The sequence below is a fragment of the Photinus pyralis genome, unplaced genomic scaffold (assembly GCF_008802855.1).
Source record: "Photinus pyralis isolate 1611_PpyrPB1 unplaced genomic scaffold, Ppyr1.3 Ppyr1.4_LG2, whole genome shotgun sequence".
Lineage (NCBI taxonomy): Eukaryota > Metazoa > Arthropoda > Insecta > Coleoptera > Lampyridae > Photinus > Photinus pyralis.
This window is the reverse complement of record NW_022170403.1, coordinates 35,065,220-35,093,145: the sequence shown is the minus strand read 5'-3', so window position 1 is coordinate 35,093,145 and position 27,926 is coordinate 35,065,220. Positions and strand designations below refer to the sequence as shown.

The 27,926-nt window shown below is 36.2% G+C and overlaps 1 protein-coding gene across 1 annotated transcript in view; it reads left to right on the top strand.

Annotated features, from left to right (window-relative positions):
• The window catches only part of LOC116163716 (protein couch potato), a 320,094-nt gene that overhangs the window by 280,493 nt on the left and 11,675 nt on the right, over positions 1 to 27,926 (top strand). Inside the window, exon 3 of the mRNA XM_031477807.1 lies at positions 13,572 to 13,625. Coding sequence (XP_031333667.1) covers positions 13,572 to 13,625 — 54 coding nt within the window. The remainder of the gene's footprint in view (positions 1 to 13,571; positions 13,626 to 27,926) is intronic.

Sequence of the window (27,926 nt, the reverse complement as noted above, 5' to 3'; positions counted from 1 at the left end):
TCACGATATAATAAACATTAAATAATGATGTACAAGTATTATACATGTGTTTTTAATTATATCATAATAGTAGTAAGCAGTTCCCTACATGTTTTACTTAATTCATGTTTATGTTTCAATCCCATTGATTTGGAAATAACACAAGGGTGTCACGTTGAAGTGAGATTGACAATATTATCATGAAAAATGCGAGAGATGTTCCTTCCCCTCTCGACCGTAGTAGGCGGTGGATGCTAAGCGGCGATTGATACGAAATAGTACATTATATATCAAGGTAGAGAAGTCCACTATTATTGCCTGAGCACCAAGATTACATCTCGAGGCGCTTGCGCCGAGGGGTGTAAGGTGCGAAGGCAATAATAGACTTCTCTACCGTGGTATATATACTATTTTTTTCACTACTAGCACTTAAAATCCTCTAAATTAACATATTATATTGATAAGAGAGTTAACGGTTGGACAGAATTGTTTGTTTCTTAATTTAAACATGTCAATCAAGTACGTGGAAGTACAAGTCAAACAGGCCGTATTTTGATCTGTCATTGAGATTTTTCAAAGAGTAATTTCGTTCGAATTTTTTCAAAATGTGATAATTTTAGGTATGTAATTTCTCTGGAAATTGCGAATGGTGGCAATTATTCGTTTTAGAGAACTTGTCTAAACGTTCATTGAGCGAAATTTCGGGTTGCGTTTTCTAAAAGTGACAGCGTGACAGTTCTCATTATTGACTACTAGTTAATAATAAAAAATTATTAACCACTTTGAACAAATGCCGAGAAAGCCTACTTTACAAGTGGAAAAAAGGTTAATAATCATGTCATCAGACGCTAGTAGTGAAAAAAAGGCGTTCTTAGTTAATCAGTAGTCGATACGAACCAGGTGGTATATGAAACATGCAGGAAGTGCCACATGCAACCTTCTCTACGACATTCCTCTTCCCTAATGCATTCAAGTTTAAGTCGAACAAAACCTAAAATTGTATTGTATATTATACCTGTTGTACTACTTTTATTACATTCTATTAATATACACGTTAAATCCAGCATATTTTATTTTAGTAGACGAAGAAGTTAACATAACCTCCTACAAAAATTTACTGTCACCTTTGTTAAAAAGTGAAAATGAAAGCTGCCACATAAAATTTTTCAGTTTTGCCAACTTAAGAATGACAAAATATACGTAAAATAACACCAGATTTCCAGAAAATGAAGTGAACTTTTAATTAAGATTGTGGAAAATTTAGGCCCTTTTCCGCAAATTTTTTTATTCTAAACGTGTTATTAAGGTGTCCTCTATCCATTTCTATCAATTTCATTATCATACCTGGGGGGCTTATTAGCGCAACGCAATTATAAATAGTATTTTGCTTATCTTTGTACCACCTGTAAAGCTCGTTCCGTAACTAAAGCGAATTTAGTGATCGTGTGAAACAAACTCTACCTAAAAATACCTATTTACCATAATGTGCCGTTCTTCAGTAATTCAATTGAATGCTAATAACAGTGCGTAGGCCGTAGGTAATTGTAATTCCTGAAATGCCAATAACAATGCCATTCAAAGTTGGGTTATGTTTACCTTATTTTCTATTACCTACCTGAAGAATAACAAACAGTACCTACCTAGGTAAGCAAAGTTGAGGATCTTTATTTTAATTACTTCTACAAATTAATTGTGTTAGGCTATTCTACAACTGTAGACATTTCCGAAGATTGACGTCCGATAAGGAGTAATATTGTTATATTTTGATATAATACCGATAATATGTAGTTCCTTCGAATTAGAAATGTGTACCTATTGCCTATTATGGGATGCAATCAGTGGGGTTTCCCGCTTATTATGAATAGCCATAGCCATCTTAGTGGATACACGTTGAACTAAACTGAGCACAGATTTCATTTATATAATTGTTTTACGAGTTATTCTTCAAGTGTACGGAGTTCATACCGTTTGTGCTTTAGAAACCACATCCGAACGTCTACTTTATACGCTTTCAGAGAATGTATTATGAGTTTTAATGCAATATAAACTGTTCACTCATAATTTACATACATTTAAGAACAAGAAACAACAAACATTTCCCAAAAAAAATGTACCTATAGTTTTTAAAAACGGTATGAATTACGTTACGCGTGTTTCCCATAAGAAAGCTATTGAGAGATAGGCAACACACAATACTGATAGCGCGGCCTTAACAGAAATAAATATTTATTATCATGTGTCAGGATACTTTACACAAAAATACAGTCATGTAACGATAACTCACATTTTCTGTGGCCAACTCTTAGACTATTAGCGGGTTGACAGCAGAGGTGTAAATTTTTAAGTAAAAGATGACCCCTTCTAACCAAAATCCACGTGTTTTTGCGTTGATTTCCCAAAACGATATCTTTGTGAATTATTCAGTCTGTTTCGTTTTCATTGTGCCACCCTGTATTAACAAAACGTGTTGCTGAACGAATATTAATGGTGAACTTCATACGGGTTGTTTTCGACGACGACGAAATTGGGATATAACGTCTAATCGATAGAGAACCGACGACTGTCCAAAGTGGAGTATCATTAATTAGATAATTACCAATTTTCTCTGTAATTTGTTCAAATTATGTTTCCAGAATTTCATGGCAAGTATAATGATTTAAAAGCTAAGTGCATTACAAATGCCAAAAGTTGCGTCATTAGATCAACGCTAATTTCGAATTAGGTGCTTTCTTTACAGGAGATTCGAAGTAATTTGGATTACGAAACTTCGAAGTATCTACTTTACGCAACGCGTATCAATTTTAAGCATTTCTTTTTAGAGTACTTTCGTAAATTCCATTGGGAAATCTAATTTTTAGTTAGCTATACCTACCTGATGCACAATTCACCGGAATGTCGTCGAAAATTATTATAAATTTGACAAATGTAAATAAAGAATTAAATTATAACTTGTTTGATCACATTTTTCACTGTATAAAATGGATACTACACATTTAGCCAAAAATGTCAACCTCTCCAACGTAGATTTAGCATTTCTTTCTTTAAAAATGTCAGACCGTATATAAATATTTAAGAGAAACGAATGACTTTTTTGTCGATAAACGATTTTTCTTTGTTTCACATTTAAGGTAATGTGTTACAAGTTTCAGGGATCACGTTCTGTGATGTCGGTACAATTGCGATATCTTTGGTGACATAAGTCACTATTTTTTGTCTCAAATTTACCTTCATTTATTAAATTAGGTTTATTCTTTTAGCAAACAATAGTTTGTTTATCAAGGACGAGAAGTGAGTGTCAGCGGATCTCACTCGTCCGTGATAAACACTAATTTTTTTTATTAGTATGCTGGAAATTCTTGTATATAAACGGCTAGTCAACACAGACATAGAAATCAAAAGAAGCAGAGAAGTGGAAAGGAGGCAGAGAAGTAAAATTTCTCTGCCTGTTTTCCGCTTCTCTGTCTCTTTTTTTTTTTTCTTTATTCATATTTACCGTAAGGTGTTGAATAATCTTGCACAATAAACAACAATTATTACAATATAGATGTACACACACACAATAGTATATTGAAAGACAAGTGCTACAATGCGACCTATTGTAATACGACTATCTTGTGGCACGAGTGGCGACGCGAAGCGTAGCCACGAGTGTCCGCAAGATAGGAGTATTACAATCAAGCATTGTAACACGCGTTTTTCATACTATTTTTTCTATTTCGGTGCTTTAATTTAATTAAAAAAATCATTATCAGAAACTATAGGGAACATTAGAACTAACATGTTTTATGTTGGGAACACTTTTTATGCCGTTAAGTTTTAGGTTGGCAGCATAGTAAGACTGACATTTTGAAGTTCAAACATGGAAGTACCCAACGAACTACCTACTTGTACTAACTAATAACTGCCAACTTAAGAGATGAGTTACCAAAAAAAACGACTATAATCACTGTCTTTGTACAACTGTTTTCGGCCGAAAACAGTGGTACAAAATCATCATTGTGACACCGAAATAGAAAAAAATTTTTTAAATATTACAATACAGGTGTACACATACAAACAATTTAAAATATGTATAAGTGGTTATTTAAAAGAATCAAAAAATTCACATATAGAATAAAAAACAAATTCCCTGAAGTATGCATTCAAATTTTTTTTAAAACCAGAAATGTTACTTGCCTTTAAGGTATTTGGCAGGCTATTGTATATTTTTATAGCTGTTACAATGAAAGAATTGTTAAAAATACTAGATTTTGAAACCGGGGTTCTAAGAAACTTACCACGTCTTGTATTGTAATTGTGAACCTTGGCATTAGAAACATACAGGTGAATGTTGTTGTGGACGAACACTGCACATTCAATAATATATAAATTGTATAAGGTCGCAATTTTTAATTCCTTGAAATGAGACCGGCATGACTCCCGCGGACCTATGCCAACCAATATGCGGATGGCTCTTTTCTGCAGCTCAAAGATATTACTCATAAGGTTTGAGTTTCCCCAAAATAGTATACCGAATCGTAAATGAGATTCAAAGTATGCAAAATATACACTCCTTAATGTATCATAGTGACATAAGCGTCTTAGATGACGGAGAGAGAATAACGCTTTATTCAGTTTTAAAATTAATGATGAACTATGCTGGCGCCATTTCATTTTATTATCAAATTCAAGGCCCAGATGTGCGAACAAAACTAAGTTTAACATTACCAAAATTAAAATTATCAAACTGCGTAATATCTTTCCCGAATACCATGATGTTGGTTTTATCGACATTTAATTGCAATTGATTATTTTAGAACCAACGATGTGCTTGAGATAATACTTGTATCAGATTATTTGAAAGTTGTGACTGTGACGTGCCAGTGACTACAAAGCTAGTGTCGTCGGCATACATAGATACCCCGCAAACTGATTCAAGTGATCAAAAATTAAATGGCAAATCATTAAGGAAAATGACAAAAAGTAAAGGTCCCAAGACGGAGCCTTGAGGCACCCCACTTGATACAAGCCGTCGGTCGGATTCCATCAAAGTGTTGCTACCGTTTACGGTATGTGAAACTTGTACAAATTGCTCTCTGTTAATTAGATATGATTTTATTAACTGTAAAGCTATCCCTCTAATACCATAATGAAATAATTTATTCAATAGAATAGTATGATTAATCACATCAAATGCTTTAGATAGATCACAATTAACACTAGCTGTCCACTTCTCCCCTTTTAAACCAGTTAAAATATTTAACATTAAATTATTGAGAGCTGTACTAGTAGATCTGCCGGGTATGAACCCGTGTTGTTGGCTGCGAAAAAGATCATTTTGTCTAAAATATTCAATAATACGGTTTTTTAAAGCTTTCTCGATTATTTTAGAAAAAATCGACAGAATGGCAATTGGGCGATAATTTTCTACCTTCGTTTTATCTTTTGATTTAAATAGAGGACGAATTCTAGCAATTTTTAAGACATCTGGGAAAACCCCAGCTTCAAAGCAATCGTTAATGGCACATGCGAGTGGCTTCGAAATTAATTTAGTAACGACCTTAATAATATTTTGTGGGACATCATCATATCCAGTAGATAATGTGCTCCTTAGAGATTTTATAATTGATTCCACTTCGGAGTGTGTAATAGGACGAAGAAACAAAGATGTGCCTTTATTCGGGGGCATTAATAATTTCCCTCCTGGAATAGGAGTTATATCCTTTTGGATGGAGACACCTACATCCAGGGCCGTGGCATCCAGTAGGGCAACCGGGCAAGTGCCCTAGGCGCCAAATTTTGCTAGGCGCCAAAAGTCCTAAGATTTTTTAAAATAAAAATTATACAAAAGTATTTTACAAAGTTTTTATTTTGCAAGTTTAAGTGCACTTGAGTCAGGATTGATCGTAAATAACTAATATAATAATTGTAAAATAAGTATAGTGAATCTAAAGTTAAAGCTAGAAAAATTAATTTTAAATAAATATTTAGTCAAACATTTTTTTAAATAAAAAGTATGCAAAATCTGTATTTATATATTTAAGAAGTGCAGTATTATTTATAATAAAAAATATGCAAAGACCACATTATTATTATTATATTATTATTATTATTATTAAAAAAGGCGCTTCGGACAAACTTTGCACTAGGCGCAATTTTACCTTGCCACGCTCCTGCCTACATCAGCAAAGTAACTATTGAAACAATCTGCGACAACAGCAGGGTCATAATGTTTGATATCATTAACAACCAAGTTTAAGTTCTCCCTAGCTTCTGTTTTTTTATTTAAATCATTTTTAATTACTTCCCATACTGTTTTTATAACATTAGGAGATTTGTTAATTTCAGCGGCGATATAATTTCTTCGTGCGGCCCTTACTATGTCTTTAAATTTCTTACAATATAACTTATAGTAATTTACTAAGGTGGGATCGGGAAAATGATTAACAATTTGCTTCAGTTCCCGTTTTGTTTTACTCGATTTTTTGATACCGCTAGTTATCCATCCTTTCTTATGTACGTTGGAGCGCAGGTTTTTTTATAGGAAACGATTTATTAAAACAACATAAAAACTGTCTATAAAATATATCAAATTTGTCATGTTTGGCTGTGTACATTTGTGACCAATCCGTATTCGTTAGCATACTGCTAAAGAAATTTAAATTAATCTTACTGAAACTTCTTCCCTTTCTGTATACGTGTTTATTGTAGTGTATTTTAGAGACGGCGCCTGTCATGTTGAGTATTAAGGCATTATGGTCCGAAAAATCGATGTAAATGTTTTTGGTTGAACAAAATGTATCAAAGTTGGTGTAAATATTATCAATGCACGTCTCTGATGTACTTGTAACCCTAGTTGGAGAGTCAAACATATTTGTGAAGTTAAAACCGCTAAGTAATGATACAAACATCTTTACATCTTTTGAATCCAGTAGTAAATTTATATTGAAATCACCACAAATGATAACCCGCTTTTTCGTAGAAAGCATTATCAGTAACTGTTCAAGCTGCGTCAAAAAGACACCCATATTATCTCTAGCAACGAAACGATACTTCGCTGTTTGAATATGATCAGCGAAATGTCAGATTTGACGTACGTATTTAAAAAAATATTGTTAAGTACGACTGCTTGATAATGCGGTGATTACAGTCGCAATTAGTGGCCATAATTTGCAATATTATGGCCTAGTCCATAATGTATAATAATGTATATTTTGCCCAACAGATGAGTATCCAATTAACGGACAAAATTCATATAACAAATAAGCAAGCAAGTAACAAAAAGAGAAATTTAAATATCTGAGTAGAATAACAATAAATAAATTTAAAAATACACTATATAACAAAGACAAAAAATATTTAACATTTCTTATAATATTAATTATTAACAATGAAAATCTAAAAATTGAACCTTTGGCAAATACAAGATATCATAGTTTTTAGAAAACATGTTATACTTACACATTCTATAAAATGGCGAATTCTTCAAAATATTGGAATTACAATAAGGTAAGTAAAATGTATCATTGCCACGGTAACCAAAACGGGGAACATAAAAGTTCAGGTATTGTAACAAATCAGGACAATCGATTTTATTGTGGATAAGATTATGGAGAAAAGACATACTCGTTTTTATTCTACGATTTTCTAGAGAGTCCATATTCGTTGCTAACAATAGTTCGTCATGATCGCAGTGTAAATCAGGATAGGTGCGATGCTAATGATAAAGTAAAACGCCCGCCTGTCAATGTGACAGTCGTACTTAGGTGTCAAATCAAGGTAAATTCAAGTATTTTAGAAATACTTGACAAATGCTTGACATCTGTTGTCAATGATATATAGATTTGATCGTTTATTGAATTCCATGAAATTTTCGTTTTTAAGGGTAGTTGCAGTCGTACACATAAAGCATAAAGGGAGGGGTAGTGGTACTGGTTTGATCCTTCATGGTACTCTAATGAAAGTTCTCAACCAAAGGAATTCACTTCCACCAACCATAGTCCTCCTCCTCGACCCTTTATCGTGATCGGATATATTCCCTTATATCTCCATACGGATTGTCGGAAGAGGGTACTCACAAAGGGCGATTGGGACGTCTGGAAGAAATATATCTATTGGTGATGTCAAAACAATGCGAATATCTCGAAAACGGTTTGCCGGAGAAATTTACTCTCAAAGGCAATATCTGCAGAATGGAGTGTCTGAGGATTTTGAATGTATGCCAGGTGGTCTCTTTAAATGTTTGTGTGCAAAGAGCCTCCTCCCTTTATTACCCAACCATTTATTAAGCTATTTCGGTTTTAAAAAAAATGCGCCTTATCTGCACAAGAGTTGCACAATTTATACTTGTTTACTCTTACACAGGATTCGTATTTAAATTTCATTTGCGAAAGGAGAACTAAATGGAAAGTATTTGTGTTATTCGAAACAATTGCTATTTTGTTCTTCATCACTACAATTGCTCCGAGTGCTATTATTTGAATATAAATTGAAAACTGACTGATTCCAGAATCCTGTACGTTGTGTTCGTCAGACCTAGCGCCACAAATGTTCAAGATAACGCCACCCCCCGTTAGGCTGGTCGTCCACTGGAAGCGAAAACAAGCGGCTTCGAGCTTACGCGACACGAGCGTCAACCCGCGACTACGCGCGGCAGATCCTAAATATTGTATTTTAATGTAGCCTCGTCCACTGAAAGCAAGTTTGAGCGGGCGGCTATGAGCGTAATCGTGCGCGCGCTACAATTCCGAGCAGAATGGGATTTACGCTCGTAGCCGCTTGACGCATCTGTCTGCAAAAAATATCTGCTGAAAAAGAAAAGTGCCAAAAAAGGAATTGAAACGAAGAAATCTTCTGATAAGAAGGTGAACAATGCAATGAATCATGGTGATGCCTCAAAAACAAATCAGGGGAAGAGCAAGGAAGCTGATAAAGCATATTCGAACACTGCACCTGTTGTACCGGTCGAAATGGGGCCTCTATCGTCTACAGCCACCAGCGGAAAACGCAAGAGAATAACTTCTAATAAAAAATCGAGCGGAAAGGCTGATTATTGTGATGAAGAATTCTTGGAAATAGAAAGAGAAAAAGTGCAGTTGTTTTCTGAGAGTATAGCGAGGAATAACGTCATTGTTCCATCCAGCATACATCTCTTTCCTATCCATCCCCATCTAACGACGCCTACCCGTCATCTCTTTCGTCTTGGATGTCAGGTCAGAGAACTAGACCTTATTCTGATTGAACACCCTACTCATGCAAGAGACATTAGACACTACTCCACTATCGTTCCGCCGGAACAGCCTGCCCCAACAACCACAATCTTTGTTGACTTTGCAAAATCTGAATGATCCTGGAGAGTCAGCCCGATGATTCAAACCGTCAAGATGATCTACTAAAGCACCCTTTTGTTATATGAATTTTTCTTACTGTAGTGCTACACTGAGGCGTTCTTCAGGTGGTATAGTTTCTCTGAAGTTAGACTCTTTCCTGATAATTGCTTTTATAGAATTCAAGATTTATAAATAGGTCTGCGGACTCATTCGGTAGTAATCAAAAAACTTCGGAGGGTCCTTTTTTATTCGCGATAGAGATGATTGAATTCGGGTTTACCCAATACAATCTTCTTTTTTGAACTCTTTTCCGCCTTCTGTAAGGAGTTTCTAAAAAATATCCGCCCTCTGCATCCATTTCAATATTTAATCGCAAAAAGCAACAATGACTATTCAACCTCGCGCGTCGCAACTACTGTCAGTGAAACAGCTTGCAATGGACGACCCCTGTCGCACAAGATCGCTTATCTTATAGCCGTTTGTTGACGCCCGTATCGCGTAAGCTCGAAGCCGCTTGTTTTCGCTTCCAGTGGACGACCAGCCTTAGTGTGGGATGATTTTTGTGTGTAAAATTTTGATGTTTTGTGTCCTGGCATAACTCTAGATAGCGCCATAATGTTAAGAGCTAGCGCCACCTCCAAGTAGTGTGGGCTGTGGGCGCAATTTTTTCTAACTTTTCTGAACTTACATTATATTTGAGGAATGCTGTTGAAAACTTATGCTTTAAGTTTTTTAGACATACTACCAATTGTCATAACAACTTTAATATAAATTTCCAAGGCGTATATTTTAAGTATAAATACCGTTTTGAAAATCCTCCGCTGCAATGATGAGGTTCATCTTCGGCGGTATAAACATTTGTTTTGCACGTGTAAAATGTCCCTGGCAATTGTTTATCCCACCGACTGTGATATATATGCGCTGCTATGCGTTGGTATTGGGCTGAGAGCATCATCCCACGGCTACCACGTGCAACTGAAGAACTATATCTCGTCAATTACAAGGTAAAGCCCTGAAGAAACGGCCGTACCACTGTAGCTGTCAAGTCAGGCGGCAACCTTCTATGACGGAGTGCAAAAGCTTATGGTTTGATATAGTAACCACTATAATGGTGTTAATTATGTGGAATAGTAAATAAACGTGTGGCCTTCCATGTGTATTGTAAAAATCGCTCAAAAAGTGTACTTCTTTTGTTTGCATATCGAAACGATACTTAGCTACTAGGCATCGTAGTTGGTCACTTTATAACGGACAGGAGGTCAACGTGTTTCATTCCTCCGACACCCAGATGGATACCGGAGGGGGGCTGCTCAGGGTTTCCTGTCCCTCTTCAGCCAGAGAACAGGAATGTAAGGATGGGAACGGAAGGAATGGAGTTAGGGTGCTAAGAGGGAAGAGTACTGCTCCAGCATTTGCCTCGTAGATTTCAACATATGGGAAGCTACGTACGACTGAGTAAACCTCTCTGACAAATTCCCAGGCAGAGCAGTCGGCAGCGGGAATCGCACCCGCAACCTCCCGAATACCAGTCGGCAACTCAATCACTGCGCCATCGGCTTCGCAGTCGGTTTATAACTACTACTATCGCAATAAGTGGGAGGAATTGAATGACGTGTCAATAAAAAAGGTGCCCCTATGTAACTCTTGTCTCATCGGTATTATTGTGTTATACTCTCTATAGTCTCTCTACTTCGATTCGTACCTAAAGTGCCTTTTTTAGCTTGCGTGATTCCTGCCCAAAAGCTTTTCAGCTCTTCCTTTTAGCATTGGAAATGCTTATGTTTTGTATAAGGGTATGAAGTGGTTCCAATCGGTTCAGCCGTTTAACCGGAAATGAAAGTACAGACAGATAAATCAACAGACAGACCGACAGACTACATCGAGATTTTGTTTGATCCGGATTCCTGGTACTCTAACGTGTATTTCCGTTAAACAATTCACAGATTTCGCAATTCATGCAACCATCGGAGATATTGGAAACGAGAACCGCACAACGCCACATGTAAAACACAAATAGCCCTTTTATTCACCCGGGATATCGTAAACTTTCTGAGTGATAAGCGTCGTAACATGCTTGTACTACTATCGTAAGAGATGTGTGAGAATTTTAGAATTGCACACTATTAACTCAGTACCGTATCCACAGTATCCGCGACTTTTCCTTAACCTACCGTCCCTACCGATTGCGATCGAGTACAGTACAATCATCACTTGATGCGACACTGTGTATGTGGTGCTAGTGCGACGAACTGGGGTAGTGCGCGCACCTCGCTAAGCTTTTGAAATTAAATAATTATTATCGGAATTATAATTGCAGTTAAATAAATAAATTATAGTCGAGGCCAGAGGTAGCATTGTAGCAGGGGTCGGTCTCGGAAGCCTCAGGTAAGCGCGACCGGCGGCGGCTCTTGCATAGAGGAAAATGTAAATTCCAAATCGGCCGGCGTGTCGAAAATTAAAACTGTTTAATTAATTGTGCAGCCTGGTGCTGTCCTAAAAATCTAGAATTGATATCAAAATTCAAATTAATTAAGCGCGCTTCAAATGACACCCGGCTCAATCTAGTCAGACGAAGTTTGCCGCAACAGATAACATTAGCTACCGGTATTTATCCTGATTCAAGTGGTCGGGTTAAAATTTTCCAATTCGGTGGCCCTATTGTTACCCGGAATTTCGGGTCAATCGTCAAGGTCTGCGATAACGAGCGAACTGCATGGCCTTGCAGCTTTTAATGCTCGTTTTAAAATTTACCATAGAAAACAAAACCTTAGATCATATAAACATGGATAGAGCTATCTCATAAGCTCTACTAAAAGACAACCGTCGCCAACATTCCAACGTGCATTTTTATGCCTATCATCTTTTACTATTACTATAGTAAGTTGTGATGTATTTATCCTTTGCCGGGTTGATTGTAAAAGTGCGCAAGCTTGGCGATTGTTAGAACGTTTGTCCGCTTGACATCGTATATTCGCAAACAGCTGTTTTTGTTGTTTAACCTTGCTTGACTTTACATGGTTATATATGAAACTAAACTTTTAATAAGTACTCTTCTACCACTAAATTGTCCTATAAAGATGTATTTATTCATGTATTGAGAACCTTTTTTACCCTAAATAATAAATATTGCATTGTTTATTAACATTGTGAGGTTAAAGATTTGAATTTTCTGATTGGTTACTAACACTGAAACTGTACATGGAATAACAACATATAAATTGTACGTCGACAAGAGAGATACAGCACAAAAGTATGTAGAGTCTTGAATCAGAACATGTTGGCGACATAGTGTAATTGCATCGCTCCATCCATGTTTATATGATATAAGAACAAAACCTGCCAATAATGTCTGAAATTCTAAAATATTAATGTGTCCTCTTCTTCTCTAGCAAGAGAGCGTTCGGCGGTTCAATTTATATATTCCTACTGGAAAGGTTGCAAAGAGAGATCGATTCACTACGAAACTTACTTGCGTTATCGACGGTATAAAACCGCGGTAAGGCAAATATAATTAAACAAAATGAAAACACACAAAGGTAACTCTTCGTCTCTTAGAGCAAATAAGTAAATTCAGAAACTCTACCTCCTCCTTTCTTAGACTTAGGGGGGTGCAAGTTTATCATTTTGGCGCTAGGTCAGTAGGACACAAAAGGTCAAAATTCGTTAAAACAAACAAAATGATGGTGCCCCGCCCCTCCCTCCCACACTATTGCAGGACAGCGTTCGCTGTCTAGAAAAGCATTATTATTTTTGATTCCATTACTACTTATCTTTGTAAGAGGGGATTTTCTGCTATGTTGGTGCTATAAAAACCAATACCGACTGCGTTTAAAATTAAGTACAACTCAACTAAACAACAACTACACCATTGTTCGCATCTCGGTGCGCATTAACTAACTATTTACTAAGAAACAATATTTTTTTAAATAATTCGAATTTTTTATTACTTTACCTGGTAAAATTAACCGTTTTTAAAGATTTATTAGAATTTTTAACAGTTCAGTGGTACACGACGGATTTACAATATCACGAGCGGTAGGTACGCGAAAAAAACTTAGAGAACCGTTGATTTAGACCATATACTCGTATTGGTTATAATAGCACAGATCTGTGGTAATAGTGACGAAAATAAATCGATTTGTAGACTACATAGCTTACGTGCACAATCTTCATCAGATCACACCATCACAATTAAAATCGGTAGACAAATTTTGACTTAATTTCACATAAATTGATTGTGTTACCAAATACAACATTATTCTAAAACTGTATTATTAATTTCAGGGTTACGAGGGATCACTACTAAAAGTAACCAGCAAAAACGGAAAAACTGCATCGGTAAGTTAATCCTCAATGGGGATTTACGATAATTCAACCGCTTTAACCGGATTGGTAGAAATCACCATAGAAACAATTGTGGCAATAAACCATAGCAAAATCTACCAACCCGGTTTAACCGGTTGAATTATCGTAAATCCCCAATATTGCAAGTTTTGATGTATCTGCGTATGTGTGTGTATACAATTATACATGGTGTTCCTAAATATAGTGTAAAAACGGAGTGCTCTAATGCTTAGGCTTATTTTATGGCTAAAAGTTCATATAAACATAGATCCGCAAACGTTTTACAATTTAAACGTTTAATATATAAAATATATACAGGGTGTTACACGACCGTTCGAAAAAAAAATCGGGTTGTAGAGGGCATCAAAACAAGCACTTTTTCCAAATAAACCGCGGGTCCAACGTGTTTCGTTTGGGAGCCACCCCCCAAAGAGTGTTGAAATCTGCATTTGTTCTTTAATTTTTTTCTCAGCAACCATAAGAGTTACAAAGTCGGGTGGCATGTCTTTGAATAGGTTTTTGGGTATGCTCTTTCCGATTTTGCAATTTTTTTTTCAAAATTCCTACCCCTAAAGGGCGCACCCCTAAACTAGGGTGCAAAAAAAATTCTGATTTCGACGAAATTTGGTATCTGGGGGTTTTTAACATGAAAATCACGAATCTGAAATTAGTTTTTGAAAATTCGAAAAAAAAAGTTCCACTGCAATTCTTGGCGGGACAACGAAAATAGAGATAATTCCACGAAATTTGTTGTGTACATACTAAACGAGTTAAGGAACAAAACTGTCGAACAGTTTTTTAAAATAACTTTTCAAACAAAAGTTATACTCATTTGAATGTTGGTCCTTCGGGTCGCGAAGTGTCCCAAGCCTACTAGTAAGCCATAATTTCGCATGTGTTTTATTCAGTTGAAGATAATCTTAAAGGTCACGGTTCATTTTTTCTAGAAAACATTTGGCAGTTCTGAAAAGAACTTTTTTTGTTTTTAGTGATCAGTAACGGACTTCACTTCTTCCAAAAATGAAGCGATATGCTTATGCAACATTTTCAAAAATGCCACCGCCAGCAGCCACGCACAATCTGCATCTCCTTGGAACAGAATTTGACGACTTCAACACCATCATAGGATTGGTTTTAATAACTTCTGAAGCTGCCATCACGCGACCAACCATGCGAAATTATGGCTTACTAGTAGGCTTGGGACACTTCGCGACCCGAAGGACCAACATTCAAATGAGTATAACTTTTGTTTGAAAAGTTATTTTAAAAAACTGTTCGACAGTTTTGTTCCTTAACTCGTTTAGTATGTACACAACAAATTTCGTGGAATTATCTCTATTTTCGTTGTCCCGCCAAGAATTGCAGTGGAACTTTTTTTTCGAATTTTCAAAAACTAATTTCAGATTCGTGATTTTCATGTTAAAAAACCCCCAGATACCAAATTTCGTCGAAATCAGAATTTTTTTTTGCACCCTAGTTTAGGGGTGCGCCCTTTAGGGGTAGGAATTTTGAAAAAAAAATTGCAAAATCGGAAAGAGCATACCCAAAAACCTATTCAAAGACATGCCACCCGACTTTGTAACTCTTATGGTTGCTGAGAAAAAAATTAAAGAAGAAATGCAGATTTCAACACTCTTTGGGGGGTGGCTCCCAAACGAAACACGTTGGACCCTCGGTTTATTTGGAAAAAGTGCTTGTTTTGATGCCCTCTACAACCCGATTTTTTTTTTTCGAACGGTCGTGTAACACCCTGTATATGGCAACCCAAAATACAATTTCAAATACGAACTGTCCAGACTATACAAACAAGAGATTATCCAAATAAAGCCCCGCCCTACTGGATCATTTTAAAAATTTTACTTTCATTTAGCTAACTACAGAAAATTGATTTTTATTCCGATAACGGGCGCAGATAAGAAAAAACCACAAAAGACGAAACAGTTTACAAAGAAATCAGAAAAACAATTTTTTATAATCTACCAGTGGCGCACCGAAATCAAGTTTAGAGGTATAAAATGGCACACGACCCCTGAAAAAAACAACACCTTGTAGATTCTTACTACCATTGACCTGACCAATGATGTAAGCCCTTCAGCGCAACTAGTATTTCAAATTTGAGCAAAATATCTCAAAAACATTTTAACAACCTGTAGGTGGATAACATAAGGCGTTTGCGAACCTATATAAACTATAAACATTCCGTTTTTACATCATATTTAGGAACACCCTGTATATGTTATGTACCTAACAAACTTAATGTTTTTTGTTACATTTATGACATTATTAACAAAATGACAAACGGGATTATAACGGAGGGCGGATGGGGCGGGGCGCAAACAGCCGCAACTCGCAGCACGCGTATCTCCGTCTTGTGATGCGAAAATGCTTTGTTTGGCCCCCTATAAAGACACACACAGTAAACGTATCTGGAACTAATTGCAAGGAGGCCGCTCATTATCGGTAAACTCCAGGTACACTTGAAATCGGGACTCTGGGACCCTGCGTCAATGATTTGTGAATCAATTTTGGACATACGCTAAAACACTGTAAGGTAACATTTATCACATGTGCGAAATCGATAAAAAAAACTTCTCTGAAATTGATTCCCAAATCAACGACGCAGGGTCACAGACTCCTGATTTCAACTGTACTCAATTTTAGAGAGTGACTGGACCATCACAGACGCGACAGCGCTAAATATAGAGCTCAATTGAAAGTATGTCGTGTATGACTTATTATTCAAAAAAGTCACAGAATTAAAATGTAGGAGGCATACCTAAGTTGATATTGATATGTAACTAAATAATTGGTGAAAGATAGCACCTGTCAATAAAGTTGATGAGAGCTAGGTACTTATCACTTGCTGGTTTTTTTAGATGACAGAAGGCGGGTTCTTATTAGCCTATTTTATTGATCAATATCATTGAATCTATGCCATTGAACAGGAAATTGAATAGAATATTTGTTCACATGATTCAAGAACATTGACTATTCTGTCTAGACTGTGCCAGTTTAAAAAATGGCTGCAAATCGAAAAATTGTGCACGAAGGCGTTCGTATTATTTGTGAACATTTAAAAAACGTCATAAAAAATAAGAAACACAGAAAACCTCGTCGTGGGTGGATCAAACCCTGGATCTTAAAACCAAGATATTATATGAAGGTGCTTTAGTAAAACTGTTAGTAGGATTGGCAACAGGTGACATTGATATAAAAATCATTTAAAAATGACAGAACTGAAATGTGACATTTTTTTTAACATAAAATGCCAACCTACTAGTTTCCACAAAAAACACCTGATTCACCTGAACGAAACAACGCTCGTTTTCACGGTCAAAAACTGTTCAGTGAAATTGAATCAGTCCCATTGATATACGAAAAGTAGAAATGTCTTTCACTTTGATTAAAACGCAGGATGGTTGAGCAATATCGTTGAACGGACGTTCACATTAGACTACTTACATGAATAAAATAGACTAATAAGAACCCGCCTTTACATTTTGTCGGATTTGTAACAGGAGCACTGAACTATACTGCTGTGTTTATTTCGTCTGGCAGGATGAAATTTTCGGAAATCCTAATTAAGATGGACAAGGGCGGTCTCTTTTTTATGTAATTAACTTTTGTAATTAAATTTTATTAATTTGTTGTTAGTCTATGTGACGGCACGGAGATTATTGTCATACGAGAAAGCGGTCAAGGTTGTTTTTGTTTACATTTTTATTTTATTTAACGTTGACATTACTGGGATTTGGTTTGGTCTTTATTTGTTATCAAATGCAAATGCTTAATTTATAATTGACAGGTGGATGTGATTTATCGCCTTTTCTGTGTAGTTAAGAGAGATGAAATTTTATTTTTCCCAGAATTTAAGTCTCTTAATGTCTGATAATAAAATTGATTTATAAAAATTAGTCGACCTCTATTTTTTGGTCTATTAATGTACGTTGAGGGGATAGTCTTTGTTGTCAACTGTGTAGGATTGGTTGTTATAATTTTAATTTTCGGAAGAAGGGTTTCGCCTTAAATAGGACGTCAAGAAGAAAGCTTTTGCCACAATCTACGAAGAACTACGTTTCATTCAAATTTAAAATCGCTTTTAGCCAAAGTTTACGCCGTACTACGTTTCGTTGAGATTTGAAATCAGCTTTTAGTTACAGTCAACGCAGAACTATTTACGTTTTGTTGAAGAATTTAAAATGAGCTTTTTGCCAGAGTTGACGCAGAGTCGAAAATCTCCTCTGTGCTGGGGAGAAGTTTTATACCGTGATAATAAATAAAAGTAAAGATCTAGAAAGGTTTTTGTTTTGGTGTTTTGTGAACGGTCTTTCTGGCCTACGCACCAGTGTACACAGCATTCTTATTTGTGGCGCCCAATGTGGGGCACGCAGCAATACTTATACTATGCACTTGCACTTGCAGTCTCTGCCATAGAAATGTAGCGCGCCGAGTGAGATAGCACAAGGGGGATATCTGTCATTATCACTCATTGGGAAACTGATTATTAATATATTCAAAACATATCAAATAGGCTGCTATATGCATGCGCTCGAGTAGGGCAGAGATCCCCCTTGTAGCCCTCTCTCTCGGATCGGGCTGGCGGACGGAGCGCGCGTTCCAGTTACAGTTCAATGAACAGGAGATACGGGTCTCAGTAGTGCATCCTTTTCTAGTGTGTAGTATTTGGGGAAAAGGTGCTTGGTAAGAAAACTTATTTTAGAGATACATATGCCGATGACTCTTCAAAACTTATTACGACACTTGATAGATGTTTCAAAGGCTATGATTTACGTAGCTACAACATTTCATTAAAACTTTTGTTAATTTCTCCTTGGCTTATTGAGTCTGAATATCACTTATTTTCACTAGGTACGTAGATTACAACAGTAGAATAAACCCACTGTAATTTGTCGCCTTTGTGCTCGTTCACAATGCTACTTGTACATGCTGCTATCCTCTCACACAAAAGAAAACAACCAGTACGCATAAAATATAAAAAGTGTGGTAGTCATTTTATTGATACCTTAAAATTTATTAACCGATCACATTAGTTTCAGTTGGGATGATCAATTTATTAATGACATTGGCGAAATTCCGAACTCTAAATCCCATTTGGGAAGTCAGTTTTGTATGGAGACTTACTGTAATATGCTTCAATATTATAAGCAGATTTATTAAGATAATTGATCTGGCGTATGCGATGCAGATAGGATGGCACTGGAAATCCTCAAAGAGGATTTCACAGATAGGTATTAAGGTTATATTAAATACTTATCGGAAAATTGGGTGAATCGAAACTTAAACATGAATTACATGGTATTCAAGATTGTACACAAATTTGGTTTACGCGTTTAGGTATACATGTAATAGCGTAGTGTGTTATGTATAGGCCACGGTTGACGGTAGTATAGTATATGGATAATTAGTAAATGACAAATATATACTCTGCTTTGTATAATGAACACCGATTATATTAGTTACATTACAATTGCATGAATAGGTCCATTCAAGCTCTACAGTGTAGTACATGGCAGTGCATTGGTCTAGATGGCTGTATAATGGATGTTGGAAGTGCAAGTGCCACAAAGTAGATACGAAAAAAATGCAATTAATAGTTTTCGTAGATTCATACAATCATCCCTCTACGTATTGTTACAAACTGAACAGTAGATCATATTTGTTTTAGTAAAGGCCGCATCATGTAGATGAGAATGTAGATTATTCTGGAATATTCTCTGCATGTGTAATACCGCTTAATTGTTTACTGTAAGTAACCTAATAAACACAGTTCATCAGAATGAGCTCGCGATTGTTTAAGTGTGCTTTAGAGAAGCGTTTCTCAAACTGTAGCACGCGCCCCCAGAGGCAGCGCGTTAACTTAGTAAGGGTTAAATGCCATAAAATGATTTATAAAATTTTCAACTACAATAGTATATTGAAAGACAAGTGTTACAATGCGACCTATTGTAATACGACTATCTTGTGGCACGAGTGGCGACGCGAAGCGTAGCCACGAGTGTCCGCAAGATAGGAGTATTACAATAAAGCATTGTAACACGCGTTTTTCATACTATTTTTTCTATTTCGGTGCTTTAATTTAATTAAAAAAATCATTATCAGAAACTATAGGGAACATTAGAACTAACATGTTTTATGTTGGGAACACTTTTTATGCCGTTAAGTTTTAGGTTGGCAGCGTAGTAAGACTGACATTTCAAACATGGAAGTACCCAACGAAGTACCTACTTGTACTAACTAGTAACTGCCAACTTATGAAATGAGTTACCAAAAAAAAACGACTATAATCACTGTCTTTGTACAACTGTTTTGTACAAAACCATCATTGTGACACCGAAATAGAAAAACTTATTTTAAGCTTAAGACTTAGAAGCACTTATTTTGAATCTAAACATTAATGACTACCATGCGCTTCATTTTGAAGCCACAACACAATGTAGGGTCTATACCTATTGGAAATAGAGCCTCCGAGTTCTTTTTCTAGTTGGAAATAGTTTCATGCTTAGATCTCATCGCAGCGACAGGAAAAATCCTGTTTCATAAAGAGCGATACTTTGGATATTATTAGAGAAATTTGATCCGGACGTTAAGGCTGGACAGTACATACAGAACGGAGTATGTAAAGTTGCCTATTGTCAATCCCCAAATTTGGTTATTTATAATATTAATTTGTGTTCGATAGTAAAAACATAAACTTTGTCCAATTATAATGCATATTTTCTATCTGTATAAAACCAGCCACGCGGCGGAAGCTATCTTTTCGCGCTTTTGAGGAAAACTTTTAAGTTGTTGATCCAAGATAACTTATCTATAAATGAAGTTGGAACAATTTCCAAAATTAAGATACGTTCGTAAACTTAATATCTAGGCAATAACGCCAGGAAAATTTATTTCCTTTTTTCTTTTCCAAAATATGACACCCTAACAGCCCTCGACGTTGCCTTTAAAAAAAAGCTTATTTTAAAGCATTTTAGTAAACCCCGGCGTTATTGTCTAGCTAAAGCATTCACCTTTCACAGGAATATTCGACCCCTTCTTCATCTTCACTCAGAATTAAGATATCGTGGAACGAAATCAAGTATTTTCGGGCAACGGAACGGGTGTACTGTCCAGCCTTAATTGCAGAAATATGTTTTAAGATTTCGTATTGAAATCCATTTTTTACGACGTACTTTGCGAAATATCTATTAGATGTTCTTGTTTCTGTCAAATAGATCATGAACCCAATCCAAACGGACAAATTAACATCTTCTAAATGGTTCTTCATGGTTTTTAAGATTGCAATGTTTGTTATATATTGTTTAAACCGAAAAACCTGGATACGTCTACACGTCCAATGAGGGAAACTTGCTACTCCATAGTCTCACTTTTGAAATACATTTAAGCTATTTTCCTGAAGAGTAAAACCATGTGTATTAAGTTTATTGAAGATCTACCTTGTATGTCTATGTCTATGTAAGAAAGCTTCATTAAAATAACTTATTGCAAAATAAGCCTAGATCCGTAGTTAAAAGCCCTTTTATATATGATGGCAAACGAGTTTTATGGTTTACTGCGTGCATTTTTTGACAATCTATCATCTGTGTTTTTTAATTAATTAGTTCTTAATATTCTTACCTGCAGACAGTTTAAGTCGACATTAAAACAATTCTTACGTCGACATATATTTTATTGTTTAAGCCTTTATTAAGCAACCTTAATTCCTTAATTAAATAACATTTTTATTTATAGGGTTATACTATATTTAAATTATGTTATAATATTTACATATAAATCTTGTGATTATTACCAATCCTCGAGATCGTTTATAATTTTGTATTGCTGTCTGTCTGTCCGTCCGTGTACACGATAACTTTGTGTAGAAACGTCCGATCGCTTTGAAAATTGATACACATGTTCTTCAGGAAAAGTCGCTATTGTTTTTCGGCTACGTAGACCAACGGGCCAAAAAGTTACACCCCAAAAACTACCCAAACTTCCAAAAAGGTTTTTTTTTATAACTCTTGTTACAAAGAACATATGAATGTCCGGTTTTCTGTGGTAGTAAATATTCCTTAAACTTCAGGCAACTATGCAGATGCAATATAGTATATTAAGTATGGAGAACGGTAAGGGATTTTTACCGTTCGAAGACAATTGTTTGGAGGAGGAGCGAAGCGACGACTCCAATTATTGTCTGAGAACGGTAACCCTTAACGTTCGACGTGCTTATAACATTTTTTGCGCGATCGAAATTAACATTATCCAACCAATATAACTATGCACTAAGAAATGAACGAGCAGAATAAATCGAAATGATCAAAGTGGTATGGTGTACATCACTAGGCAACCAGTTTAAATGTCAAAATTGAAATTAATAATTCCATAAAAATGTGCATGTGTCTGATGTAGTTTACTAGCTTTGCACATCCTTTATGACTTTATGAGCGTCTTGCTATAGGAAACAACAGCACAAATTGTACGATTAATGTACCTAACAATAATTAAAGATTAAATGTAATGTAACCGATCGCGCAAAAAAATATTGCGCATGCGCTTTACAACTTTTGTATTTGTGCAATCCCAATTTGTTAATTTGTTAAGATATTTAAATGAAATGTTGTATCTAGGTACCTCGAATAAAAATAAAACTAATGCCGATTCAAAAAATTGGTTTTACACGCTATTCCGATATGGTGGGTCAGAACAGAATCAACCTTCTCGACGATCGTTCGGTATTCAGTTGTATTGGATTTTTTTTAAATGCAATACTAGCACATCCGTCAATTTCATCGCAATCGGATGAACGGTTTAGACAGGCATAAGATATTTATACATTCATTTTTATCTATTTACATTTGTTATGACAAATAGTTCGTACTATTCTCTATAGATTCTACTAGCAATTAAATATACAGCACAAAATACAATACTTTTCTTGGAAGCATGTACGTACCTACCTATGAGGTTAATTAAGGATCCTAAGAGCCTATATAGTTTTGTATGGTTTTCCGGCCTTTTGTGCATCCGTTCGTCTGTTTTTCGTTACAAGTTCAAATTCCAAGATACCTTTTATAGCTTTTAATTTTTTTTCCGTCGCTCTCTATCCGTTCACGTTAGTATAACACGCTCGGGGATGGCGCCCAGATGTCGCCTACCCCACATCATGTAGCCGGGTCCCTAAAGTTGATAATTGCATGGATCCGTGAAGCACATGTACACTCCTCGTCTTTCTACAAGCGTTCTTTTACGGGCCCACATTTGCTACCAGCCGACCAAAGCTACCTTTTTAGAAATAAATTTGCAAAAATGCGCTAAAAAGGCCAATAGATCATTTGGATGCTCAAGACGTGATTTTGATTGATTCAATGTCCACCGTTTACTGAAACACGCCTTAAAATCGTTCTATAAGTAATTCCAAATTTGATATTCATTATATGGATCGCAGTTGCAAGGTTTTAAATAAATAGTCGTTAAAAAAGTGACGGTAAGCGATTGCCGTGTGGAAGTGCTTTTACCCAAAATCGTCCTGAAACCTTCATTTTCATGCCCACTTTCTGTCACTGACCGCTGGGCATAAGTGGTGTACAGTCGCGAGCAAATGTAGCAAATGTGGGGCAAATGTAGCAAATGTTGAGCAAATGTAGTAAATGATGAGGAAATTTAGCAAATGTTGAAGAAATGTAGCGAATGTTCACGGAATGTGGCAAATGTTGAGGAAATGTAGTAAATGTTTATTAAATATGACATCATAACAATGCGAGTATCAATGATTTGTAAAGACATGATAAATACCTATAAAGATAAATGTATACCAGGCGCTTTCATTTCGTGAAAATTATGCAAAGAAAATGTTCTAACATTCGTTCATGTAGTGCAGTCGTAAATAATGTGCTCCAGCAAGGTCATGGTGGTCTATTTTGCACCATGAGCAAGGTGGATGCATAACGGTGGCGGCACTCCGACTGTTTTATACCGGGTCATTCTTGACGAGCGTCAGTTACAAAGAAATGGAGAACCTTTGAAAATTACACTAAACTGATAAATCCTGTAAGGGTTTTGGCACATGATGAATTGAACTAAAATATTTTCAAGATGGCGCCACTTCCGCAAATACCGGAAGTAGCCATCAATTTTGTTATTTTAAATAGGGACCCCCTATTTTTTCTACATTTTCGAATTCTACGTCGAATTTGGAGTACAACGAGTTGACCCTTTGCTCCAAGGGCTTCGTCGATAAATCGATTATCGATTAAGAAATGCTGTGATTAGTTACCTTAAGATTAACGCGTTTTACACTTTCCGGGACGTTTAATTTGATACAAAATGTCAGAGGCTGCTTCAAACGGTTTCCGAGATATTTCATGTTTTAGTCACTTCTTGTAGCAAATTGATTAAAAAAAATTAATACATTTTTAAAATTACCCCTGCAAATTCCATTTTTGACATAAAAACTTGAATTTCTTTATTCTTTAAATATTCCAGCTATCATAGTATAAACTATAGTGTCACGAACAGAGCAAATTACGCATATAAATAAAATAATAAGAGGTCAAGTTAAAATACAGTAAAACACTTAAGTAAAATAGACAAAATATCACAGAATATTAGAACACCAATCAGTAAGTAGAAACTCTTCAAGGGTAAAATGCGTTAATCTTAAGGTAACTAATCACAGCATTTGTTAATTAATCGATAATCGATTTATCGACGAAGGCCTTGGAGCAAAGGGTCAACTCGTTGTACTCCAAATTCGACGTAGAATCCGAAAATGTAGAAAAAATAGGGGGTCCCTATTTAAAATAACAAAGTATATGGCTACTTCCGGTATTTCAAAGGTTCTCCATATCTTTCTAACTGACAGTCGTCAAGAATGACCCTGTATAGCGAGCGCGTGTACCAAATCTGCCCTCATATGCTTATTGCCTACCTTCCAGTCGTAGGCTGGTTTTACTATGGAGTCATATGGGAGATACAATGAGTTGATGTACCTACCCATTGATTACACAGGCCAACACGATTTTTGACTTTGATAAGAGAATATGAAATTTTGATACATTTATTGATAGTTAGACAAAAAATATATAGGGCCTGAAAAAGTTTGCTTTTGTATCCAGGAGAGCCGTTGACCAGTATTTTAGACAATCCAGAATTGAAATTTTCATTTATCGATAAATCGAAACAAATGTAATTGTATGAAACTTTTAGTATCATTTCAAATTTAAAATAGTAAAAAAAATTTAGTAGTGAATCCTATTACTCTTTTTTCCGTGTTCATAAGTACTTTCTCTCACTAAACCCAAAAACAAAATATACTCCCCCAACACACTTTCGTTGTATTTATCATGATAATGTTGTTCAAAGTTCATAATATCTTGATAACAACGTTCTACTCATTTTTCTGAATACTCCTTCATATAATGCAACGCCAACTTGGCTACGAGCCGAAGCAGTACAATATTAGTGTGCAAAACTAACCGATTTCTTGGCGCTACCTCCCTACCTCTCTAGTTCCCTCGTTGTCGCCTTCAGAAATATGTGTCAGCAGCGTACCCCTCCCTAGCTCAGTGGAGACGGGCCAGGTTCCCAGTTGGCTAAAACCTAAAAATACCGGATAACCAAGATCACTCGAAAATTATGGGCGCCACCAGCTCTAAACTGCACTCCGCTGCTGAATTTAACGGAAGCTGGACCGTCACAATTATAATGTCGTCTAGATACTTAAAGCAATAAGGTACACAAAATCTCAGCAGTTACACAACAAAACCCATTATAAATATGTAAATATATATCTATTTAAATACTCTAGCAATAACAAATAAGGATCCCCAATAATTCAGACGGCACAAATATCACAGGTTCCAGAAGAACAACTTCAACTTCTAATCCTAACACCGGAACAATTAAGTCTCCGAATCAAGTAGACGAAACCCCACCCCCCTTTAACTCTAATCAGGAATCATGCAAGATAATATATATATGTAAATAAGTTACCTTAACCCTATGACTTCGTCCTAAAAAAATAAGTTCCCGTGTAGCAGGGATTAAAACTGCCACAATACAGCGCACCGAACAAAACAAATACGCATTTGGTTAACCGAAACAATAAAAAAAAAATGATTATCAAACCTCGCTAGATGTTGATCAACAGCTATCGGTAATTCTGCGGCCTAGATCGCCGGATTTAATTAACCAGAACCAATAATTAGTTCAACTAGATACCTATATACCAAACCGAAATCACAGCAGCCAATATGGTTCTTATCTAGCATGCACAAATTTTCATATACCAAAAAAATCGTTATAATTATCCCCTTGAGTCAATTAATATTTACCAATCAAGCTGGCTCCCACCCCATAAAACAATTAAAATAACAAAATCACAAAAATATATCTGACCAAACCCACTTGATTGTCGGGACCTGTTATTATTCGGCTATAATTTGAATATACTGAATCTCAACTAATTTACAATTAACAGTAGCACAAAGCTTCCCACCACAAGTAATTTCTTGGCAACGAAATGTCTTCAACTAATTTTTAACGAAAAGGGGTCTCCCCAAATTAAAAAGAATTGACAGAATCTCAGAGATTCTCCGCTAACAATAATTTATCGTGAACGTCAAATTCCGCAGCAACAAAAATGTTCTAAGGTCCTCCCAATCAATCGGTACGTAACTCGACAGACATTAATGACACTTAGCTGTGTATTCCTCCCCTACGTTCCTCCAACACCTCGCCACGATCTCCACGTACAGCGGTTGACTATGTGGTCGGCACGAACTCCAAAGGTTCTACGATTCTACAACGTCCTCGATCTCACGTTTCTCCCAACAGCGATATACACGAAAAATACAACTCCAACTCCCTCAGGGTTAGTCTTCAAGACACGAAAAACGAACGTACGACAGCCCTGCTGGTTATTATCGTCCTACAGGTTGCTCTTATAGCCCTACCAGTAGCTAGCTCCGCCCTTTTAACAGACGGATTGTACTAGATTAACGCAGATGAAAGCAAATTGATTGACGAAATCTCCGGCCCTAGCCGCGTGGTCTAACCACTCTTTTCGGTGAACTACATCGGCCAAATCCCGCAAGCGGTAATAAGACAACAACCCATTCCTTTCCAATAGTCCAATTCCAAACGAAGTCTTAATAAATACCGATAATTCACCAACAATCACATAATATGCTACACTACGACTTGCTTTCCGCCATCACACCATTTCAAGAGAGAGATCGTTGATAGTTCCACCTTAAAAATCCCCTAGGTGAGCGGCATCTTTCATACAACCAGGACTCCTACACGATATTCGTTTTCCCGACCAAAGTGACCGTCACAATAATAAATAATAATAAAAATAATCATATTTTTTTTTGCAAAAAATCGTTTACCTTCTAAAGGTCTTTTATACAAACAACACGTGAAGCCCAGGAGGTGTCTAGATTCCGAATGGGGTAGTTAAAATAGGTTTCGTAGGCTTCATATAGTTATTTGTGTACCAAGGCCGTAAAAGTGATCTTTTATGGCCGAAGCTGCTGTTTGTGGCCGAGGCGGTAGCCGAGGCCGCAATTCAGATGAGGCCTAACAAATCACTTTTGGCCAAGGTGCACACAAAATTTTTTAGGCGATCATCAAAAAAGAATTCAAAAATTTGCTCATAAACATATTTTTTCTGAAAATCATAGTTATCTTAGACAATTAAAAACAAAGCATTTCCTGTCATATGTAATAAATTATAATTAGCATCTTTGCGTGTGTTTTGTGCGTATCAAAATGGGTGATAGCGACAGTTCAGATACCCAAAATGAAATTTTGGAAGCTGCAAGCGTTGCAACCGAGGTTGCAACCCTGTCATATATGATATAAGAGCAGGCGTTTGAGAGTAAAAGTACAATCGCAACTTCCTCCGCTGCACAAGATTTTAATAATGTCAAATGCAATAGGTCCTTCGTAACTGTGGCTTCCAAGACCTTATAGTTAACATGCTGTACAATTATTAGAAACCTGATTACCTACTTTGATGGTAGGTATAGGTAGCTACTTGTGTTTTCGGTTAATTGCTGGTGATTCTTCGTATAATAATGTAAGCAATAACATCTTCCTCATGTTTTGGTTCTACACTTCAAAAAGGTCTGCAAGCAGCAAAGATTGAAACGTCAAACTATAATTTTAAATGTGAACATTGTGATTATGCAAAATGGTGTGAAACATTCCTACAAGTCCGAAAATGAAAAAAACGCACGTGGATGGCCCAATCCTTGATGGGGCGAGACCAGATAGACGCTTTGTATCAAA